Source organism: Columba livia, chromosome 2 (assembly GCF_036013475.1).
Source record: "Columba livia isolate bColLiv1 breed racing homer chromosome 2, bColLiv1.pat.W.v2, whole genome shotgun sequence".
Taxonomy (NCBI): Eukaryota; Metazoa; Chordata; class Aves; order Columbiformes; family Columbidae; genus Columba; species Columba livia.
This window is the reverse complement of record NC_088603.1, coordinates 10233537-10253428: the sequence shown is the minus strand read 5'-3', so window position 1 is coordinate 10253428 and position 19892 is coordinate 10233537. Positions and strand designations below refer to the sequence as shown.

Here is a 19892-nt window from a genome sequence, read left to right as displayed (position 1 = left end):
GGTCCTAGAACAAAGTCACGTGTCAAAACAGGTGATCAGGTAGAAGTGGACTCTAAATTAGTGCAACCTCTGAAAAATAGTTCCATTTTATGACTCATACATCTAGAATGTAACTTAATTGTTAACTGGAATCCACTAGAGGCTATTACGGAATGTGCTGAAAATTTCAGCTACAGGGAAAGAAAAAATTAGAAGTTTGCACATTTTAAATCATACAACAACCAAATAAAAATTTAAACCCACAAGAACCAATCTAGTACATTTCTGCTGTTCCAAGGTTGTTTTCTTAATGATCTCGGGTAATGTACTATGGAAACATCAACTCTGAACAGCTTTCTTGTCAGGGACAGTGGACAAATGGGACGCCTCTTCCAAATGAACGTTCTTTGCCTTCTCCCGATCAATTCTAGGACCTCATCTGTCATCTGTTCAATCTCCTAGACTGATTTTAATCAATTCAGTCTGTAGTCTTGAAATTGTCTCTCACGATTTTCAGGAATACAATGTCTCAGAATACTGGCATTTTTAAAAAAGTCCAACCTTCTAAATTAGTCTTCATTGATGCTCAATAACAGTAGTGCTGCAGTGGTACAGTACCAGATGGCACTGTATGTGTATGTGAGTGTATATGTGCATGTATACATGGTGCATCATACACACATGTAGAACAACAGACTTTCTGTCTTCAATGGCCAACTAGCACTGTGGCTTCTCTGTACTTCTAAATGAGATGTAAATCTTCACTGAGAGATCACTCTACTTCCAATCACTTGCTACAAGCTTATTGGGTTCTCCCTTGTCACCTTTTTATGAGTCATTTTCTTCCCAAGGAAAGGCTGCAAACATTACCTGGAACTACGTACTTCTATAAGCAGATACATTTTGTAGTGATATAAAAGCTCTTTTTGCTGAACAGAAAGCTTGACAGAATCATAGAACAGTTCAGCGTGGAAGAGATCTCATATGGTTCAAAAATCCCACACTGGAAAGCAAGGCCAATTTCCAAGTTAGATCAGGATGCTCGGTGCCTCCGTCCTTTTAAGTTCTTCAATGATAGAGATTTCACCACCTCTCTGGACAGTGCATTTCAGTGCTTAGTAAGTCTTAGTAAGAGAAATGCTTTATATATATTATATATATATATATATATATATAAAAATTTCCAGTCACCACTGCATCTTATCAAACTGCCTTCTGTAGCCTCCCAGTCACAGCAATAACAATTTCCCTTCAGCCTTTTCTGTTTAGCCTGAGCAAACCCAGTTCTCTCAGCTTCTTCTCACATGCCACATGTTTCAGTCCCCTGTATTGCCTTGGTGGCCTTCTGCAGGACCCGTTCTTTATGTTCATGTCTTCTTTTGTACTGCGATGTCCCAAGCTGGGCACTGTTCACCAGTGCTGAAACGTGAGCTATGTTCTTGCTAACAGAGCTCAGCATGCAGCAAGCTTTCATCTCACCAACAGGAACTCTTTATTTGTTGTATTTGCTGTTCATGATGAACCCTATGGTCCTTTATTGAAAACATCTTTCCAGCCGGTCAGTGCTCAGTCTGTGCTGCTACAGGGGGTTATTACACCCCAGGTACAAAATTTTGCTTTAGTCTTTCCTAAACTTCATGAAGCTCCTATAAACTCTTTTCTTAGTCTGTCAGGGGCTGCCTGAGTGACAATCTGACCTTCTAGTGTATTAGTTACTCCACTCAATTTCATATTGCTCGTAACCTCGCTACAGGTGGAATACATCCCAGTACCCCAGCTGTCAGACTGCAGGTTAAGTTTAGGAAACACATATTGTAAAACTGCTTTTGTAGTTTACTAAAACAAAGTAGAAATATAGTCTTCACAGAAAATGCGTTTCTCTTTTCAAGTTATCTTCATATTAAACAAATAGGTTGATTTTCCTGTTACTCAACGTTGCATTATTCAAAAGCTCAGACTGCGGTTTCTGAACTGTATTTTCATACGTTGAAGAAGGGAGCAAGAACCACAACAGACTCAACTTTTTCTGTTTTCCAATTCAATTTCATCTTTCTAAGAAACTAGTAAATGACTCATACTAAACTTAGTACAATGAAGCTATTCACAACTATCAAAGAGCCCGAACAGCCAATCGCACATAAAATTTTCAGATGATCAGACAGCAACATCTCCTGATTGGCCTTCAGAACTTCCCAAAACCAGGAGGATTTAATTTGTACTTAATTTAGAATATATTAAAAAAAAATAAATCAATCTAAATGTTTCTATTTCAGGTAATTACAGTTTCAAACACAGGTACTGAAATACAAAATCCTATTTATAAATAGAATTGTATCTTTACTTCTACTAAAGAAAATTAAGAAAAGGCACAATCTCCAGGAATTTTATAGAAACCAAGAATACCAACACCTCTTCTTCCTCTTCTCTAAACTGGGCAGTTCTCCAAGAGGAAACCTACGTGGCACAGCAGGTGAGATTCAGATGGCAAACCTCAAGTATTTGGCAAATGATCTTTTTATATGCAAAAATACCACATAACTATTAAGACTTTCTTTTGGCAGGCTTTACCTACATTGGAATTTTGGCTTTTAGAGCAGCTGCTCTCACAGAAATTCACACTACGGTATAATTTAAACCTATGTGGTACAATATATACTACTACATACTGTCACTACAAAACACACTACATTACCCTTGTCAGCCCCACTGTACCTAGCAAATCCTAAACAGTCCAGGAATTTTTGTTGACATGGATTACCCAAGCAGATAATATATAATGAGCTACACAAATAAATACACAAAGTACAGTTATCTGGACAAGTAAATGGGAAGAAAAGCCCCCCAAAAGTAGCTTTGAACTAAGGAAGGTGTGTTAAAGAGAATGAGACTGCAACAATCAGAAAGAATGTGATTAGATGAGATTACTTTCTGTAAAAAGAGGAAATTTAACTTCCTAAGGACTTTCACCCCTAAGAGCTGATACACGTCAAACATCCTACACAAGTAAGCAAATATGTAACTACATAGTAAGAATGGTTAAATGTTCTAAACAAGCTGATGATAACGTAATTGTAAACCTACCATTTTCAGGAGAAAGTTTATCATAAGCATCTTCATAAATATAATTTCTTCTGATAGTGACATTAATGCCATCTAAAAATGGCCCTTCTCCTTGAACTTCTTGTTTATCAGCATAGATCAACCTTTGAAAAATCTGTAAAAACGAGTGAAAAGAGAAACCATGTCACTGTGCAGATATAAATATTCAACAAGAGGTAGCTATTCACTACTATTACTGTCCTTTGAGTTGCTTCTGGGCACTCACTTTGAAGTGATTCGTCTTGTCCCTCATTGAGCCGCAGAAACTTAATACAGAGCCATATCCCAGGGGAAGGGAGGAGGGGACAGACATAGAACTACAAGAGTTCAGTCTACAGTTTTATCCTTCTCTCCAAGGTCTCATCCAATTGTAATGATTTCAGTTTTTGTGATAAAACCAAATAAGGTTTTACAAATTCCAGAAACTTAAAATATGTGAAGCTTAACACAGCTTCAGGAAGTCTAAAGGTTGTAGACAGTGACCATATCATGACACAGCAACATTGCTATACTGTATTAAGATGTTTTGTTGGAACAAGTGTTTCATGGAAGCCTGGAAAAAACACCCCTATTCTACCAAAGCTGACACCGTCTTTCTTTGACAAATACTGATTTACTTTCCCTATGAAACTATTCTTCAGTCCCTTGTTGGTGTCTTGCAACTTAATGTTTTCATTATATTTCAGAGAGCAGTTTTTAAGTAATTGATATTTCTGACAACAAAAGCAGTTCAGAAAAAAAAAATATGGGTAACAGAATAACAGCTTTAAAAAAAAAAAAAATATATATATATATATGAAATAGGTATATATAACTGAATAGGTAAATATAACTGAAATAGGTAACAGAACTGACAATTACTTATTTAAAATCTAGAAAACGTTCAGAAGCAAATCAACTAGTACAAGACTCTTGCATGTTTTAAACTACATACTCTATTAAAGTTCAGCTACTCAGCTCTTAATGCAGAAACTTAATCTCTAGGCGTTATTTTCCCCAAATGGACACCCATCATCTCATTCGCAGTAAATCCAAGCACTGCACAAAAGCCTCCAATCTGGACCTTGCAATCTGTTCATTAGATACACAACCAGTCGGTGCTCTGCTCACCACAAGAGGGTGCAACCATGTAGACCAACCATTGAATCAGGACTGCACTTTATTACAAACATACAAGTGCTCTCACGTATCTCGCAATACATGTTTTTAATGCTGTTATTACAAAAGGTAATATAACTATTAAAAAAGAGAGAAAAGTAATTAACTTCAAATGTTCGCTGACACAGGCGTACTGAAGAGAAACACTCTGACCTGTCATATCCTTCAGCAGGGAAACAATCCAGTTTCTGTACCTAGCTAAGTGATCTTATTGAAAACAAAAAACTAAAAAAGCAATTGTATATGAAATTAGAAATTAGGTACCTTGACTCTTTCTTCAAAAGGAACTACAAAAGGTAGCTCTGTCAGAATTGCAAGTTGTCGTTCTTCAGACACAGAAAGAGGTGCTGGTTCCAAACCCACTTAAAATAGAAATAATAATTTTAAAGCTTTGGAAATAATATTTTAACAGTTTATTTTGTATCTAGTGACTCGATTCACTTTGTATAAAAACACATACATTAAAATAATTTATTTACTAAACGGTCACACTAAGCCTTACCTTTATTTAAACAGGTTCTGCACACAAACTGAAATATAAGTAGTAAAAACACATTGAAAACAAAATGTGTATAAAAATAAGTACTCCCCCTTTTTCTTTTTAGAAGAAAAAAGTTATTTTCTTATTTTTGACATTTTAATTTTCCAATTAAGAAAAACCACATGATAGAAGACAAGAAGTTTTCAGTAGTTAGAATTTTCATTGCAGGAATACACAATATTCTCCTCCCAATGTTCAAAATAGTTTAAAGCTATTGTGCTTTCAACTACAACATCTAACTAAGAATTAAACCCAATCTAATGAAACCAAGAGAAAGGTAACATTTATTTCAATGAGTTCTCTCTCCCAACATCAAGGTCACAGTGATCACATTAAATCTTACTCATTCCTGAAACAGTGAAAAGAACATCAAGAAACTGTATATTGTGCTCAATAAAAGAAAAAGAAAATAGAAAAGAATTCAAGCACCCACAGCAGAGAGACTCAATTGCATGAGGTTCCCAAGCTTTCGTTCAGCTCCTTTGAACCCTCCTATACCCACAGAGGATGTTCTTAGGAAAAACTCCACTTTGGGTGATGCACAAGTAGACGTGCCAATCCTGCTCTAACTCCACCGGAAGAAACTCAGTTTCTGAGCATATAACTGACTGTAAATTAATTAATGGCAGCCAAAAAAAAAAAGGTATTGCTCACTGACTATAGACACTGTGGTTAAAGGTCCACCTAGCTTCAGTCTGCAGAGGAAACAAACCCCACAACTCCTTAGTTGTTTCATTTTCATGTTTTATAACCACCTTCTCAAAAATGGTCCAGAGTCTAGACTATTTATAGACCTTTTTACAAAACGGAACTAAATGCTGCAATGTTGCTACCCAGTGTGGAATTTTATGATGACAACTTCAAGCTTTTCCTCTGGCTCCTACCTGTGGTGACGAGCATTTTGCTGCCCTTCTGCAACCAGGCATCAATTTATTCCCCCCCACACACACACTCCTCAAAGCACTTTAAGTCCAGATGTTTTAAGCACCAATTTGACATGACTGACCCAAAACATCACTATACTCGATGTGTATAAATTTGGGGCAGGTTTCAGCATTGCAAGCTTTTGGAATTTCTGATAAAACGTTTATCTGTGATTACCCTTTCTTTACTTAGTAAACATTTTTAATTAAAGTCAATGTATGCAGCCTATTAAGCTAAGGGTTAAAAGCACTTTAAATAAAAAGTGCGTGTACAGCAAAGGTAAACTACTACACAACTTCGACAGTTCAATTATTCCAGTCAATTAGTCAATTTTATCTGCATTTCTCCATCATGGCTTCTTTCTTTAAAGAGAAATATGGGATGGAGTCATCAATATAGAGGGCATTTAGAACTCACAAGCCTGCCATTTAAGTAAATGAAAAAGCACAAATAAACATGACCATATGTGATTCAGCAGTACTTTCATGCTAATTGGTTTTAACCCATATGGAGTCAAAAGGGATTAAACAAATCATGTGCAGGTTGTTACCTGCTTGTTTTCACACATTCATGTTGACTGCACTTTTTTTTGCCTGATTTCATGTGAAAATGAGGTTTACACAACACACTGTGACATCTTTCCCCGCCGTCTTGCCTCCAACACGTTTTTTGTGCTAACCAGCTGAATTTTAGCTTTGACAGAGAACACGAGATGCAAAAAAATACGAAGTTTTGCTAAAGTTTTCAACTGGATAGAGAAATTCCTTTAGTGATTAGATTACAGAAAGAGCAAGGACAGCTCGGTTATCTGCTCTGTTCACCAGCCAGCAACATGAGGGCACGGAGCTGCTCCACACCAGCCACACGGTGGGCTCCTTATCCACCAACTGCCCAGACCAAGGCAAGTAATGAAACGGGGGAACTGGTGCTATTATGGGAAGAAAGACAAGGGAGAGAGCTCAAGATACGGTATGTATGGGGACAAGGAGACCAGCAGACTAGTAGCATGGGGGAGAATCTGGAATTAATAAATGTGGCACAGGTCTCATGGTGGAAAACGTGGAGAGGATAGCTGTCAAGAACCATGTAGGGCAATAGAAGAAAATAGGGATATTTATTTATACTCGTAAATATAGGAGTAGTTACATTTATACAGCCCTAAAATTACATTGGGCCCTTTGAAAGCAACCAGGAGGCTGATGCAGCTCCCTGGTGAAAATGAGCTTGACACGCCTGGTCCTGATATTTTTGAGTAATTCAAGGGGTTAAATTTCTGTCTTATCTAATTAAAGACAATATTTATAAACAGTAATTAATACTTATCATGGTCCCTAAAGCTTATTTGTTACAGTTTAATATATAATTAAGAAGTTTCTTTATAGCATACAATAAAAGCAAACCCCCAAAGCGTTATATCTTCCACAACTCCATTAATTTTGTATCTTATGCAACTGCCTTTTATACATATTAATACGTGTATTTTTAACACATATCATTTGTCCACCTCATCATTTCCCCTCCTCAATGCCAGCAGAAACTTGAAATACATGAAATAGTCTGAAGACATACACACACATGTAGACAAATACTTATTTTTTAAAATATGTGAAACAAAATTACGAAAGATTGCCATGATTTCAGTTATCATTAAGACTTTCATACAAAATACTCCATCAAGCTCTATGAAAGGCAGATTTTCTTTGTATCAGGCAAACCGTTCTTTTGACTTAGTAAATCAAAAATTGCATAGACAGTATCTTACCATCCAAAGTAGACTGCAATGGTCCTATTCTTCCCATTCTCCTGACTCTCCAGACGTGTCTAGCGGATGGCACATACAGCTGTGTAACCTAATAAATTAACAGTATTTTACAGTTAAATATTATCTAATTACATACTACAATTTACTATTAGATAGCAAATACATAAAATTGTTATATCCAAGAGTGCACCTGAATGCCTAACTATCTTCATTTCTAATCCCTCCTTATACTCGTGCTTTAAAGCTAAGCTGCAAAATTAATAACACTATAATATAAAGTCCATGTATCATTTAAAAATACCATGCAATGCTACATTAAATTCTGGTATTTAAGATGTCAGAGAAGCAAAGTTTGAATTTTGAAATGTCAAATAAATTCGCTTGACTTTGTATTGAGAATCAGGTTAGCATCACAGTTTAAGACTTCTACTACTTTCTCTAAGGTGTGTAGGTACTATTTCCTAAGAACTACAAAGAACTGTCACTCTGAAATCTTGTACACAAGGCAAGCAACCGTGGAATCATCAACAATAAACAGAAGACTTCTCTGTTAACTATTCCATGCAAAACTTCCCGCTGTTAAGACATCTAATAGTACAAGGTAACCTGAGGTGTAACCATCCAAGTTTCCAATGATTCAAAGAATGTACTTGCACATCCATACTAGTGTTTTCTTTTGGATGTACCTACACACTTCTGAAGCTCAAACAAAGTCATTTTTTCAAATGCTCTTAGGGAAAAAGTAATTTCTAGGTGAGGTAAGTACAGAAAACACTCTGGAATTTTCTTTAATTTGGAAGATAATTTTGAGGGTTTTTTTCCTCACTATCAAGCAATTCTTTTATTTAGCATTTTTATTATAAGACGCACTTAAAATAACTAGAAAATAAAATGCAACAACATGCTACAAGATATTCAGTTCTCTGCTGTAAATGCAGAGGACTTACACTGTCACACTGTAGAGTGGGTTCTACTTTATGGAGTGGAAACAGGATTTAGCATAAAAGTTTCTCAACAGATGCAAAACTTTACATTAGGGAAAAGCAGCATTTCTCCAGGTTTTAAACCACACTAAATCTGTGCAATGTCAACCTCGATTCTGTCAGGAATCAAACATTCTGCCACTGAAGCTTTGGCACCTGTAAGGCTATGTGGAAAAAGGATATTATTCTTACCTTATCTGCTTTAATGTTTTCTTGTTCGGAGAGCCAGTGATTGGGTGGGCAGAAATTTCTCCTTGTATCTCTAGATTTCAACATTTTCACTAAGTTTGTGATGACCTGGGTGTTAGAAACACATACAGTCAATCTACATTTAACACTGTGAATGAAACTGTATAATTCAGAAGCAAAAACTTAAGAAAAATCTTTCAGTAACGTATGAAGTTGTTACTTATTTTTAACTAACAAAAACTTGCTCTTAAATACCTTAGAATGTAAGTGTGGCTCATCTGTAAGTCCTGATAAAATGGCTTATTATCCAACACTTAAGAACTAGGGCTACCTAGGACTAGGTAATCCTAGAACCCTGCACACCTAAAAAATTGTATGCTAGTCCAGGGAAGCTTAAACAAGTCATTACTGGCATTAAACTACTTATTTAAAGACTGTGAACAGCTAACCCGGTAATTTATACAACTGTCATTTACACAGACTTTTTTTTTTGCCAATATAGGTTTTCAGAAATTAAACATGTGTATAGATCTCTGTTTCAGAAGAGAGAGCTATAGTCTTTGCCACCTCTCATTCCAAACCTGAGATTCTGAATAATTTCGTTGATTTGTATGTTTTCATTGTCTACAAAAAGGAAGATTCTTCAATTTCTATGCATCATTTTTCAAGGAAAATGCTCCACAGAAGAATGGAACCTTAGCTTGCCATCTCAAGACAAAGGTCCCTGTATCACTCCACATTAGGCGAATCTGAGGGATCAACTAATTAACAGTGGGTATTTCTGCCTATAGTCAATATATGTAACTAACTAGCCAGCACAAGCTCATGTGATGTGCTTCATAACGGCCAAACTGTACAAAAGCCAACATCGACTTCAGAAAGTAAAGCGAGAGAGGGCAGAAGCATTAAATTTACACCAAAACAACAGCGAAAGTTACATCTCTAAAGTACTACTTCTTGTTTCTGCAGTAATAATAAAGCATTTCCAACTAAAGATGCCTCAGAGAAATCATAAGTATCTGCTGATGATATCACCTGACCAAATACGGAGGTGATTATCAATGTGAAAAAAATCAATGCTGATATTTTTACAGGTAATGATCTACATCTGAAAAGACACTACATTCTCCTTTTCTTGTTAATGAGTATCTTGTTAACATTCTCAGAGCTGGCAAGAGAGAAAAAAATACCTTCTCATCAAGAAGTAGCTACCGATTTATCAAATTAACTGTACCCCCAAAGTTCTTGTCTCTGCTAAAGCAGATCCAGTGTGATTCGCTCAGTTGTTTATACTGTTCAGTAAACCCTGTTAAAGGATCCAACATAGCTGATTCAGAAAGTAAAATCACTCCTGAGAAGGGCCCAGCCCAAACACCCCTGAAAGCTGATTACAAGATAATTGTGTTAAGAAGCACAAAAAGCCCCAATGGTCCTAAAAATATACCTGTGGAGTGGCGGTTTGTAATTCTCATTTAATCACAGAATCACAGAATGTCAGGGATTGGAAGGACCTTGAAAGATAATCCAGTCCAATCCCCCCGCCGGAGCAGAGATGAGGTTACACAGGAAGGTGTCCAGGCAGGTCTTGAATGTCTCCAGAGAAGACTCCACAACCCCCCTGGGCAGCCTGTTCCAGTGTCTGTTACCCTTACTGAGAAGAAGTTTCTTCTCAAATTTAAGTGGAACCTCTTGTGTTCCAGTTTGAACTCATTGCCCCTTGTCCTATCATCGGTTGTCACCGAGAAGAGCCTGGCTCCATCCTCATTACACTCCCCCTTTATATATTTGTAAACATTAATATGCACATAAATACTGTATTACCTTAATGTTCTTTACAAACTAAAAGCCCTTTAGCATGTTCAGTTACTAAGCTTTTTCCTAACAGAAGGTAAAAGCATTCACTCGAAATCCACCTAGTAACAGTGGTTTAACAAATTTTTGCTTATCAACTGAACCATAGTGAGTGATGATGTGTACGCCTGTACTTCACCCAACAACAAGCACATTAGCTTAAACCACTGTGTTTAATTCACTTTTATTTACAAGGATTTCAAATAATGAAAGATAATTCTGTCGTTATTATAAACATGCAGTCAGAAAATGAGAAAACTCTATAGATAACTAGTTTACGCATGTCTTTATAACAAAATTAAGAGGCTAAGAAAACTGGCTACCATGGTCACCAGGGTGTCTTTGTAATTTTAATATTTTCCTTGGCAGTTTCCTCCAATCCAGACAACAAAATAAGAAAAACTAGAGATATTAGGCTAACAGCTAGTCCATCTCAGCGCTGTTGTCATACTTGGTTGTATGCCTTCTCTCCAAAGCAGAACCAACTTAGCCCAACACTACATAAAACATAATTAAGTGGAATCAATAGAATATTAAATTACTAACCTAAAAGACATTATCATTGCTACAATGAACAGCCATCTGTTTTTCAACTTAGAACCAGGGCACTTGAAAAATGAATAGAAAAAACCCATACACAAAGCTTCTCTGAAGTAATCTTGCTAAAAGACAGTCTTAATGGGCAGGTGTCAAGAGTAACAAAGAGTTTAATGGGCCTTCTAAAGGATTCTGTGTCTAGATACTACACAAAAGACCTTTTAAGATCCAGTTTGTAAAGTAACGGCTTGAATAAAGACAGAACAAAGAGGAATGCTATTAAGGGAACTGTCTGATTACGCAGGAATTTTCATCACCTTGCCCTTATAAAATTCAGTGCAGGTTACATGAGTCACTGAAGCTCTGTGGTCCCATTACCCCTATACTTAACGAAAAAAAAAGTCAGAAAAAATTATCCAAATGAAGACCATGCTAATAAACTATTTTACAAGTAGTTAAAGAATCCCTAAAGGGTACTGAGAATACTAGCAATCTAAACTCAGGACTCCTCTGTGAAATTTTTGTAAGTATATATTTTATTCAAAGGAAAGATCCACTTCAATAAATAATATTAAAATGGAGATTTCTTTCCAACAAAGCGCCAAATGCAAGTAAAATCAAAGCCAAAATTCAGCAAAACTAGCAACTTCATTTCACAGGATTAACTCAAGATAATGAAACAATTCTTTTATTTGACAAAACCCATTTTCGTGCACTCATAATTTAAGTCCTTCTATGGAATCTGTAACCATTGACTATTCAATATTATGCCACGCCAAAACAGGGTGATTCTGCTGAGTAAAGATATTTTCATGTGTATATCTTCCATTACAAAAAATCTCTATTCTGCTAGCAAATAAGCACATCATTTTCAGCAGTCTCACTGTTTCCAGATTTACCATTACCTTGCAGAAGTCAAGTCTGTATTTGCGTGCATATATATGCAGGAATATATTTCATTAGACACCAATGCCATGGAAAATACGCAAAAGAAGAGCCAGAAGTTAAAAGAAAAAATAAAAGAAATAAATTAAAAGCATAGAGGATAGGGAAGCAATGTGCCTTTTTCTCCGCATACAGCTTACAAAAGCTTTTGGAAAGATAAACAGCTCATGCATTTGACTTGAACACCTTAAATTTATGATGAACTACTTTAGCTTTGTTTTAATGGCTTGGAGGAAGATACTGCTGCCTGCTCACTATTTTGAAGCTGCCCTCAGGAAAGACTCAGTGCTGCATACAGAAGTCTTGATAAGAACTTTGCTTGTGATAAATTTTTATCTGTAGCGATATGATTCCAAAGGAGTAAACAGCAGCTTTGTTGTTAGCCGCTATTTTTTGGTAGAAGCAGAGCCTTTGAGACACCCTCGAGATTTATGTTTGTAATTCGGCTCTTTGGAAGACAACTCTGGCTCCTGAAAACACTAAGAGTACAAAGGGAGACAAGGTAACCTGGGATTTACAGCTCTCTGAATGACAGCAAAATGTGATCAAATTCACCTGAAACATAAGGCACTTATGAAAACATTTATTAAATACTACAAACTAAAGAGAAGAAATAGAAGATGGCATGATAAAAAACGCATACATATAAAACATGCCTCGCACACTGTGCTTCTTAGAAAAATAGACATATTGGGGTTTTCACTTGTGACCTTTAAATCGAAAGTTTATTTGGCAATTTAAAGACAAGTAATTAAATTAAATTGTGCAAACATATATTAGATCAATCCGTGCAAATTACAAATTCAGTGCTGCATTAGGACTGTATTCAATGCAATCAAAACATTATCAGTTACTCTCAGTGCTATTACTGCTTATGCTCATAAGTGAAATGTGTTGTAAAATCAGGCAGAATAGGCTGGATAGAGGCTATCTTAGACTTGTAGAATGAATAAGCATTCCTTAATTAGCCCATCAGGTTAAGTGCAAGCCTTAATGGGCCTTTCCTAAAGTCTAGCATGACATCTTTCTCCAAACATGGCCAAGAAGAAAGTTCCATTAGCAATATTAATACAAGCTTAGTTGATCATTTTCATTCAATTAACTTCTTTCAATTAAATAGATAGCTTGACAAAAGCAGTGATAAAAGACCTGAAGGGACAGCTGATGACTCGAACTGAACATTAGTGTGCGAGAGGTCGCCAGTATTAAACAGACTGTAAATCTAGCATTCAATTTGGAAAATGCATTTCTTCTGCTCCCACTTCTTTAATGAGCAATTTTAGCTGACTAGATGTGTTTGCTGCAGAATTTTCATGACAAGTCAAGCACTCCTTTTTTTCGGCAACAGTTCTATTAGGTTTTTCCTGCCAACATTTTCAGCTTCTCTTAACTCATGTCTTACGTAGGATGCCACGGACAAAACTAGCAGAAATACATTGGTAGATATCCAGAAAGAACATACATTAAGTTTACATTTGCTAGCCACATTCACCATCCCATTGCTATTGCAGAAACCCAAAACGAGCAGTACCAACAAAAGCAATGCATCTTGGTACCAGTTTAGTGAAGCCCCTAATGCAGAAGTACTTGACTAATCCTACGATTCAGTTAGAATTTCACATCTCCATAAAGTTGTAATGGCCTGTTTAAGTACCTTGCTGGATGGGAGTCCAAGTTAAAACCTATATGCTATACAGTAACTTTTTTATAAGCAGGATAAGCTGGAAAATTAATTTATTAAGCTGGAAAATGTGAGTCACCAAAAGAAAATTTTAAAAAATTGCTACTGTTCTCAGATTTTAATTACCAAAGCTTAGCATATACACCAAAAAGCAACCTTCCCAAATCCATATTCCTTGTAACTGTTAAAAGTATAATTAAAGGGAAAAAAAAAAATAGCTGATCTCATATCTTCAGCAAAAGCCTGAAAATTTCATTTAAATATGTTCTGAAATTTGACACAATTTACCTTGAATAACTGAATCCACCTTTTTTGTTCTGTCTGTATACATTGCTGCATTTCCGTATTTTTTGTTACTCCGACACTTCTAAATGCTGCAATATATTCTTCACGAACCTCTGGTTTTGTTTCTGGGTACGCCAGCTTTATGATTCCTAAACATGCATCCCGAAGGCAGCGTGATAATATTACAAGCTCTTCTAGTGTAAAAGGCATCATTGATGATTGTCTTTGACCTACAACTGCAGAAAACGCAAGTTTCGGTTTCTTTAAATGACTTTATCATTTTGTTATTAGAAAAACACTTATTTCATTGCAACTTTAACATTCACGCACAAAATCTAAAGGTAGAGAAAAGAAACATCACCCAAAAAGGCTAAACATTTATAAAGGCAATCAGGGCTTGTAATTGTTTGCAGTCACCATGATTTTAACAATATTCTCTTATTCTCTTTTATAAGTGATTCCTGCTATATTCAATTTTTACATTAGGCTACAGATTCAGTCCAGAACTTCACTTGCTTCACTAACTCATTAAAAATTAGCATGATTAAGAACTTCCACATCAGACCCTGTAAAGCTAGGGTTCCCAAAGTGCAATCCATCATTTTTTTCTCTCTTCTTTCTAAATGCAATCACCACCAAGAGAGCCCGCTGACAGCTGAGTGCTCAAGGGACTATCAGCAAGTCAGCCCAGAAGAGCCTTCCCCACAGATGTCAGCAAATCATTGCCCAGGGAACATTTTGCAAAACGCTGCTATTCAGTATGCTTGAAACTCACCTTCTATTGGATCACCAAAGAATTCATTATCGTGAATAGAAATAAGAGAATGACTAAACAAAGAACTAAAAAGGTAGAAGAGAGGGATAATTCGACTAGAGTCTTCTAAAGACATCGGAGAGCCTCTTGAAATCACTTGAAGGAGTGGCACCATAGACCTTAAAATATAAAATGCAAAATTAATGACATGGTTAATTAATTAAATACTCTGAAAACAGTATTAGCTTCAGCATTCTCGTAAAAATATTTAGTAGCAGTTCCTACAGCAAAATAAGGAGGGCACTCTCAGTTAAATAACTACTATTTCCCATTCTTGCAACATAAGGTTCCTTTTTCTAAGTTCTTGTCACAGTAGTATCGCAGTGTCTTGATGATTTATATAAACTCGGCACAGACTGCAGATACTTTCTGCTCTAGAACAGAGACACAAAACAAAGAGGGTAACTAATCCGCATGTCAGCACAGAACAGATCTGTAGATCCAACTCCTCCGTTCCTAGGAAAAAGCTTCTGCCACCATCGCGTTCTGGATTAGACTAAATGTAAGAGGTAAATCTCACATACTTGGGATGAAGTACTTGGAGCTTCAGTGTTTCTTACATTAATGCTAATAAACACTCCAAAAAAACTACAAAACATCCACCTTGTTTTAAATAAAGATTTAATTTATTTACCTGTAATTATTGGAACTGTCCAATTCCCAAGATTTTGCTCAGTTTTATGATATCATAGGAGCTAAGTAACTGTTACAGTTTTGCTTTCAGTCATCTTCCACGAGCACTGTCATACCACCAATCGTCTCATTCTCTTTTCAGTAGATATGCTCTCTTTTAACAAAGACTCCGTTTCAGAAATGGTGCAATACATACCCTGTAATCATCCGTGTAGTCATTGAAGATATCAAATACCAAAGATGTCTCAGGAATCTGGCATTAAAGGCTAAACTATAAAGAAGCCTGCAAGAAGAAGTTCAAATGAATTGTGTCTTCCAAAATACTGTATTCACAAAACACAATGCTTCTATAAGAACTCTTCTGTTACGCATTTCTCAAACATTAACAATTCAAATTGATTTTTTTCAGGTTCTTATTTTAATAAAATCGAGTGAAAGCCCCAAAGGTGAAAAACAAGATATAAATCCTTTTACCTAAAATACATACACAGTTTTCATTAACTCAGCAACAAAACACACTACATAGACACAAGTTTCCCATATTCCACAAAATTAAACACACATTAAATAAAAATAACATACACTCTAAGTTCTTGATCTGGGATTATTAAAAATTCTCATATAGAAAACCACCTCAAGTAGTTAATAAGTCACTTCTATTAAGTGACCTGTTCACTTTTGTGAAAAACAGGTTAAAACACCTTAAAGTTTATTTATGTTAGAAGCAACTATTGATTTAAAATTATGTAGCACTTTTATGGGTATATTTCTGCATGGCAGAAATAAACAGAACAACATCAACGGAACAACGTCTGTCAGAACAGCCACCCACACATATACACTAATCCATCTGTAGACAGAAAATGGTTTATACACCTGTAAAAATAAATGTGTATGTTCACAAGCCAGTTACATACAGGACCGTAATTATGGTGTGATGAACTTTTCATAGAAATGAGAAACAAAAAGCTTCCTGGAATTAAAAGGTCTCCCCCAGCCTATTTTTTAGCACTGCAGGAAGCAACACAGGTAACAAACATCATTTGAAACAATTTATGTCTTCTAGCAAATCAAATAGGATTTGACCTGACTAAACTGCCATTTTTTTGATACTGAAGGACTATATTCAGTTAATTATTCTAAATGCTACTTTCCTAGGTCTCCTAATGACTATTAGAATAAATAAGGTAAAACAGATACTCAAGTCCACATCCCTTCTCAGAGGTCAATAGCCTCATAATATCGAAATCCCCTGTGACCACACATAAAAGAGGTTGAAGGTTGGGAAACAGGAGCAGAGGGGGTAGACCAGAAGTACTGCTGCCTGAAAAAACACTATTTATTCCAGACCACAGGGATAAATTAAAATTCACCAGATGGCAAAAGGGAAAGAAGCACACATTTCATTAAGGAAAAAAAGTAAAATACAAGTAAACACTATAAAATATTTGAAAATGGCTTAAGCAGCAATTAATTTTAAAACATTAGAAGAAAAAAAACCCACAAGCAAACCTACGCGCCCACTCAAACAAACGCTGCCCAGCGCATGTGCCTCTGGGTGCTCCAGCACTGGCCCATCCCTGACTCAGGCTCTGGGGTCACTGTGTCCAGCGAGCCAGTCGCACAGCCCAGGAACCACGTGAGGACAACGGAGCGTTAGGAAGGGCCCAACTCTTCATCGAACAGAAAGGATCAAGTTTCTCAGGTACGGGGAGTTTTGGAAATAAAGGGTGGGATGCAGAAGGGAAAAATGAAATACAAGCAACCTCTGCTTTGCGGTGCGTTTTTGCTGAAATATCACCCCTCTTCTATCAAAAACTTTGAATTTTAAATACATAGATTGTACCTTTAAAAAGAGTTGGGAGCTTCACATATTCCAGAGAAGCTGGATGTTGCTGATCATTACCAAGTTTGAGTCAAATCTGAGGCAAATGCAGCTAATGCCAGTTTCAGACATGTTTCATTGTAAAATTAAGTTCTACTTTAAATATGTGGTAATTTTGAAAATAAAAAGAATACCTGAGTTTGATACATGGGAATTTTACTTCCTTCTGAAGTCACATTATTTTGACATTTTGTGAAAATTATGTATTATCATGTAAGAAAAGGCTTATAATATCTAGTTAAGTTAACATAAGGATTGGCATTTGAATGTTTAGGTATCTGAATGATAGCTCAGATGTCTTGGTTTCTGAAATGAGAAATTTCCTCAGTGACCTTCAGTTTTCAGTCTCATATTTGAAATGAAAAGTAATTTGGCACAGTGCCCTTAAGTCTCATAGGGCTTCCAAGTCAAAACTTGTTAATTTTACAATCATCCCTGGAAATTATCTAATAGTTTTAGCAGAAATGAACAAACATTATGGACACTGAACCTATCATAGTGTAATTCATTTTTTCATTCTAGCAATATTCAGCAATAATGAAGGGAAAAAGAGGACAAACCTTAAGAGCTTATAATAATAACCTTTGTCTAAGTTTTAGCCATTTTTATTCCATATCCGCGATTCAGACAGTCAATTGTAGCAACTGCTATATTTCATGGCCCAATTCCAGAAATGCTGAATGTACTCAACATTCACATTGCCCTTCCCTGAAAATCTGGTTAAATACAAAAATGCAAATCTGCTAGAAGATGTTATCATACGGCCTATTTTATCAATATGAAATATCTATGAAATATGAAGCAGATGAATTCATCAATTCTAAAGTTTCCATACTGTTACCAGAAAATAAACACAAAACTGCAAACTAAACACAGAAGGGTGAATTAGGCCTTGCGTTACAAAAATGTTACATCACTAGATTCACCTGGAATATAATCCACTGCAAAAGCAATGACAATGGAATCAACCTACTACCCTCCCACTCCAAGTATAGAAATTGTCTTTCAAACTAGGAGGTAACAATTGTAACAAATAAACCCTAAATACACTGATGAGGGGTTGGAAAGTCACAACTCCACAAAAGTTCATGAAATTGGCTGTACTAAAAAGCTTAAAAATATTTGGCTTCACAGTGAAATAAAGAAGGCAAAACCTAAAAAAACCCTTAAAAAACAAAAAATTAAAACTCTGAGAATCAAAATAGGTCAAAATCTACCTCATTTGGCCTTTTTCTTGGGCAGAGAAAACATGTACATCTGCTAAAAACAAGCATTTCCAGATAGAACTACATTAAAATGACACAAGATAATAATTCCTGATAAACTGCAGAACATTTCAGGGATAGCTTATATAGCTTATATCCCCTGAAGACAAAGCATTATCAGTCCACAAAGTTCAGTGATCAGTTAATGTAAAGCCTGAGTGTCCACACAAGTCTTGATCACTTTTTCCTTTAAAGAAAAAAATAAATAAATTGCCACATACAAACACTAGAAATAAAAAATATTCTATATTATTTCTCTTTATGTAGATTTTTATGAACTAATGCAGGGGGTTAATTTTCAATATTTGTACTACTCTAAAAACAAAGTAGCTGAATTTTATATCTGAGTTTTTACCCTTCCTATCTGGTGGTTCCGTGTATTCTTGACAATCTCACTGCATTCCGCCAACTACTTTATTATGAGATCATTACACATGGTTTTATAGAATGGATTCATTAATAGATTTTCTGTAAAGTTCAGCATTCAGATTTAGCACTGTAGTTTGAAAGAAGAACCACTTGTCAACTACCAGAAAGGATAAGCTCCTTTCAAGTGGAAAAATGCACATTGTATCAGCCACAGGCTACAACAGAGTTAAATTCACTCCAGCGATTTGTTAAGTATCTATTTTAATCATACCAAATTAAATTATCTGCTCCCAAAAGTAAGTACATAACAATCATTTATTTAGACCCCTGTTTCTCTCCCTAGGTATCTAATTGTCCACAAAGGCCACATGATTTATGTGTACTTGCCAGAACGGTATTTTGGGCACCTCTGGTATTAAAAAAAGCGTCAAATTCCTCCTGCGCAATGGGACAGATTAAATGACCCATTAAGCTTAATTTAGCTGAGGCACCACTACAAGTTAATTAGTTAAAGGCAAGATTTTCAGTCTAGGTCATAAATTAGGCCCAGTTTCCCACTGAGACCATTTAAGTTAATGAAGAGAATACACTAGAATGAGAGGAGCTCATACAGTCTGCGAAAGGTCACGGCTGCCGGGGCAGCGGATTTTGACACTCGAGAACTGCAAGGTGGCACAGGTACGAGCCGACACGCAAAGCCATCCTTAAATGAACTACACCTCTCTTTTGGCTGCTTTATTCTTCTGTTTCCATTTGTATTGGACCAAGAATGCAAAGCAAAGCTTAAAAAAAAAAAACATATACAATTTTTCTGGTCTTAAAAACACAGCAGCGTAAGAACATTCCCTAAAGAATTACTAAAATAGCCTCACGTAAAGCCCAAGTCTGAAGACAGGCTGCTCATATTACACCAGAACGTCAGTTTTCCAAACCATTTTCAGCCACAGGTTAAGATTAGCAATATTATGTTAATTAAATAGCAGCAATGTACA

At 36.0% G+C, this 19892-nt stretch overlaps 1 protein-coding gene across 2 annotated transcripts in view; it reads right to left on the bottom strand.

The window, feature by feature from the left end:
* The window catches only part of UBE3C (ubiquitin protein ligase E3C), a 78350-nt gene that overhangs the window by 33044 nt on the left and 25414 nt on the right, over positions 1–19892 (bottom strand). For both annotated transcript variants that reach the window (XM_005500964.3, XM_065050460.1), the window contains 7 exons: positions 15578–15664; positions 14710–14867; positions 13938–14170; positions 8639–8743; positions 7464–7551; positions 4501–4598; positions 3061–3193 (listed from right to left, as the gene is read on the bottom strand). In XM_005500964.3, the coding sequence (XP_005501021.2) occupies positions 3061–3193; positions 4501–4598; positions 7464–7551; positions 8639–8743; positions 13938–14170; positions 14710–14867; positions 15578–15664 (902 nt within the window). The remainder of the gene's footprint in view (positions 1–3060; positions 3194–4500; positions 4599–7463; positions 7552–8638; positions 8744–13937; positions 14171–14709; positions 14868–15577; positions 15665–19892) is intronic.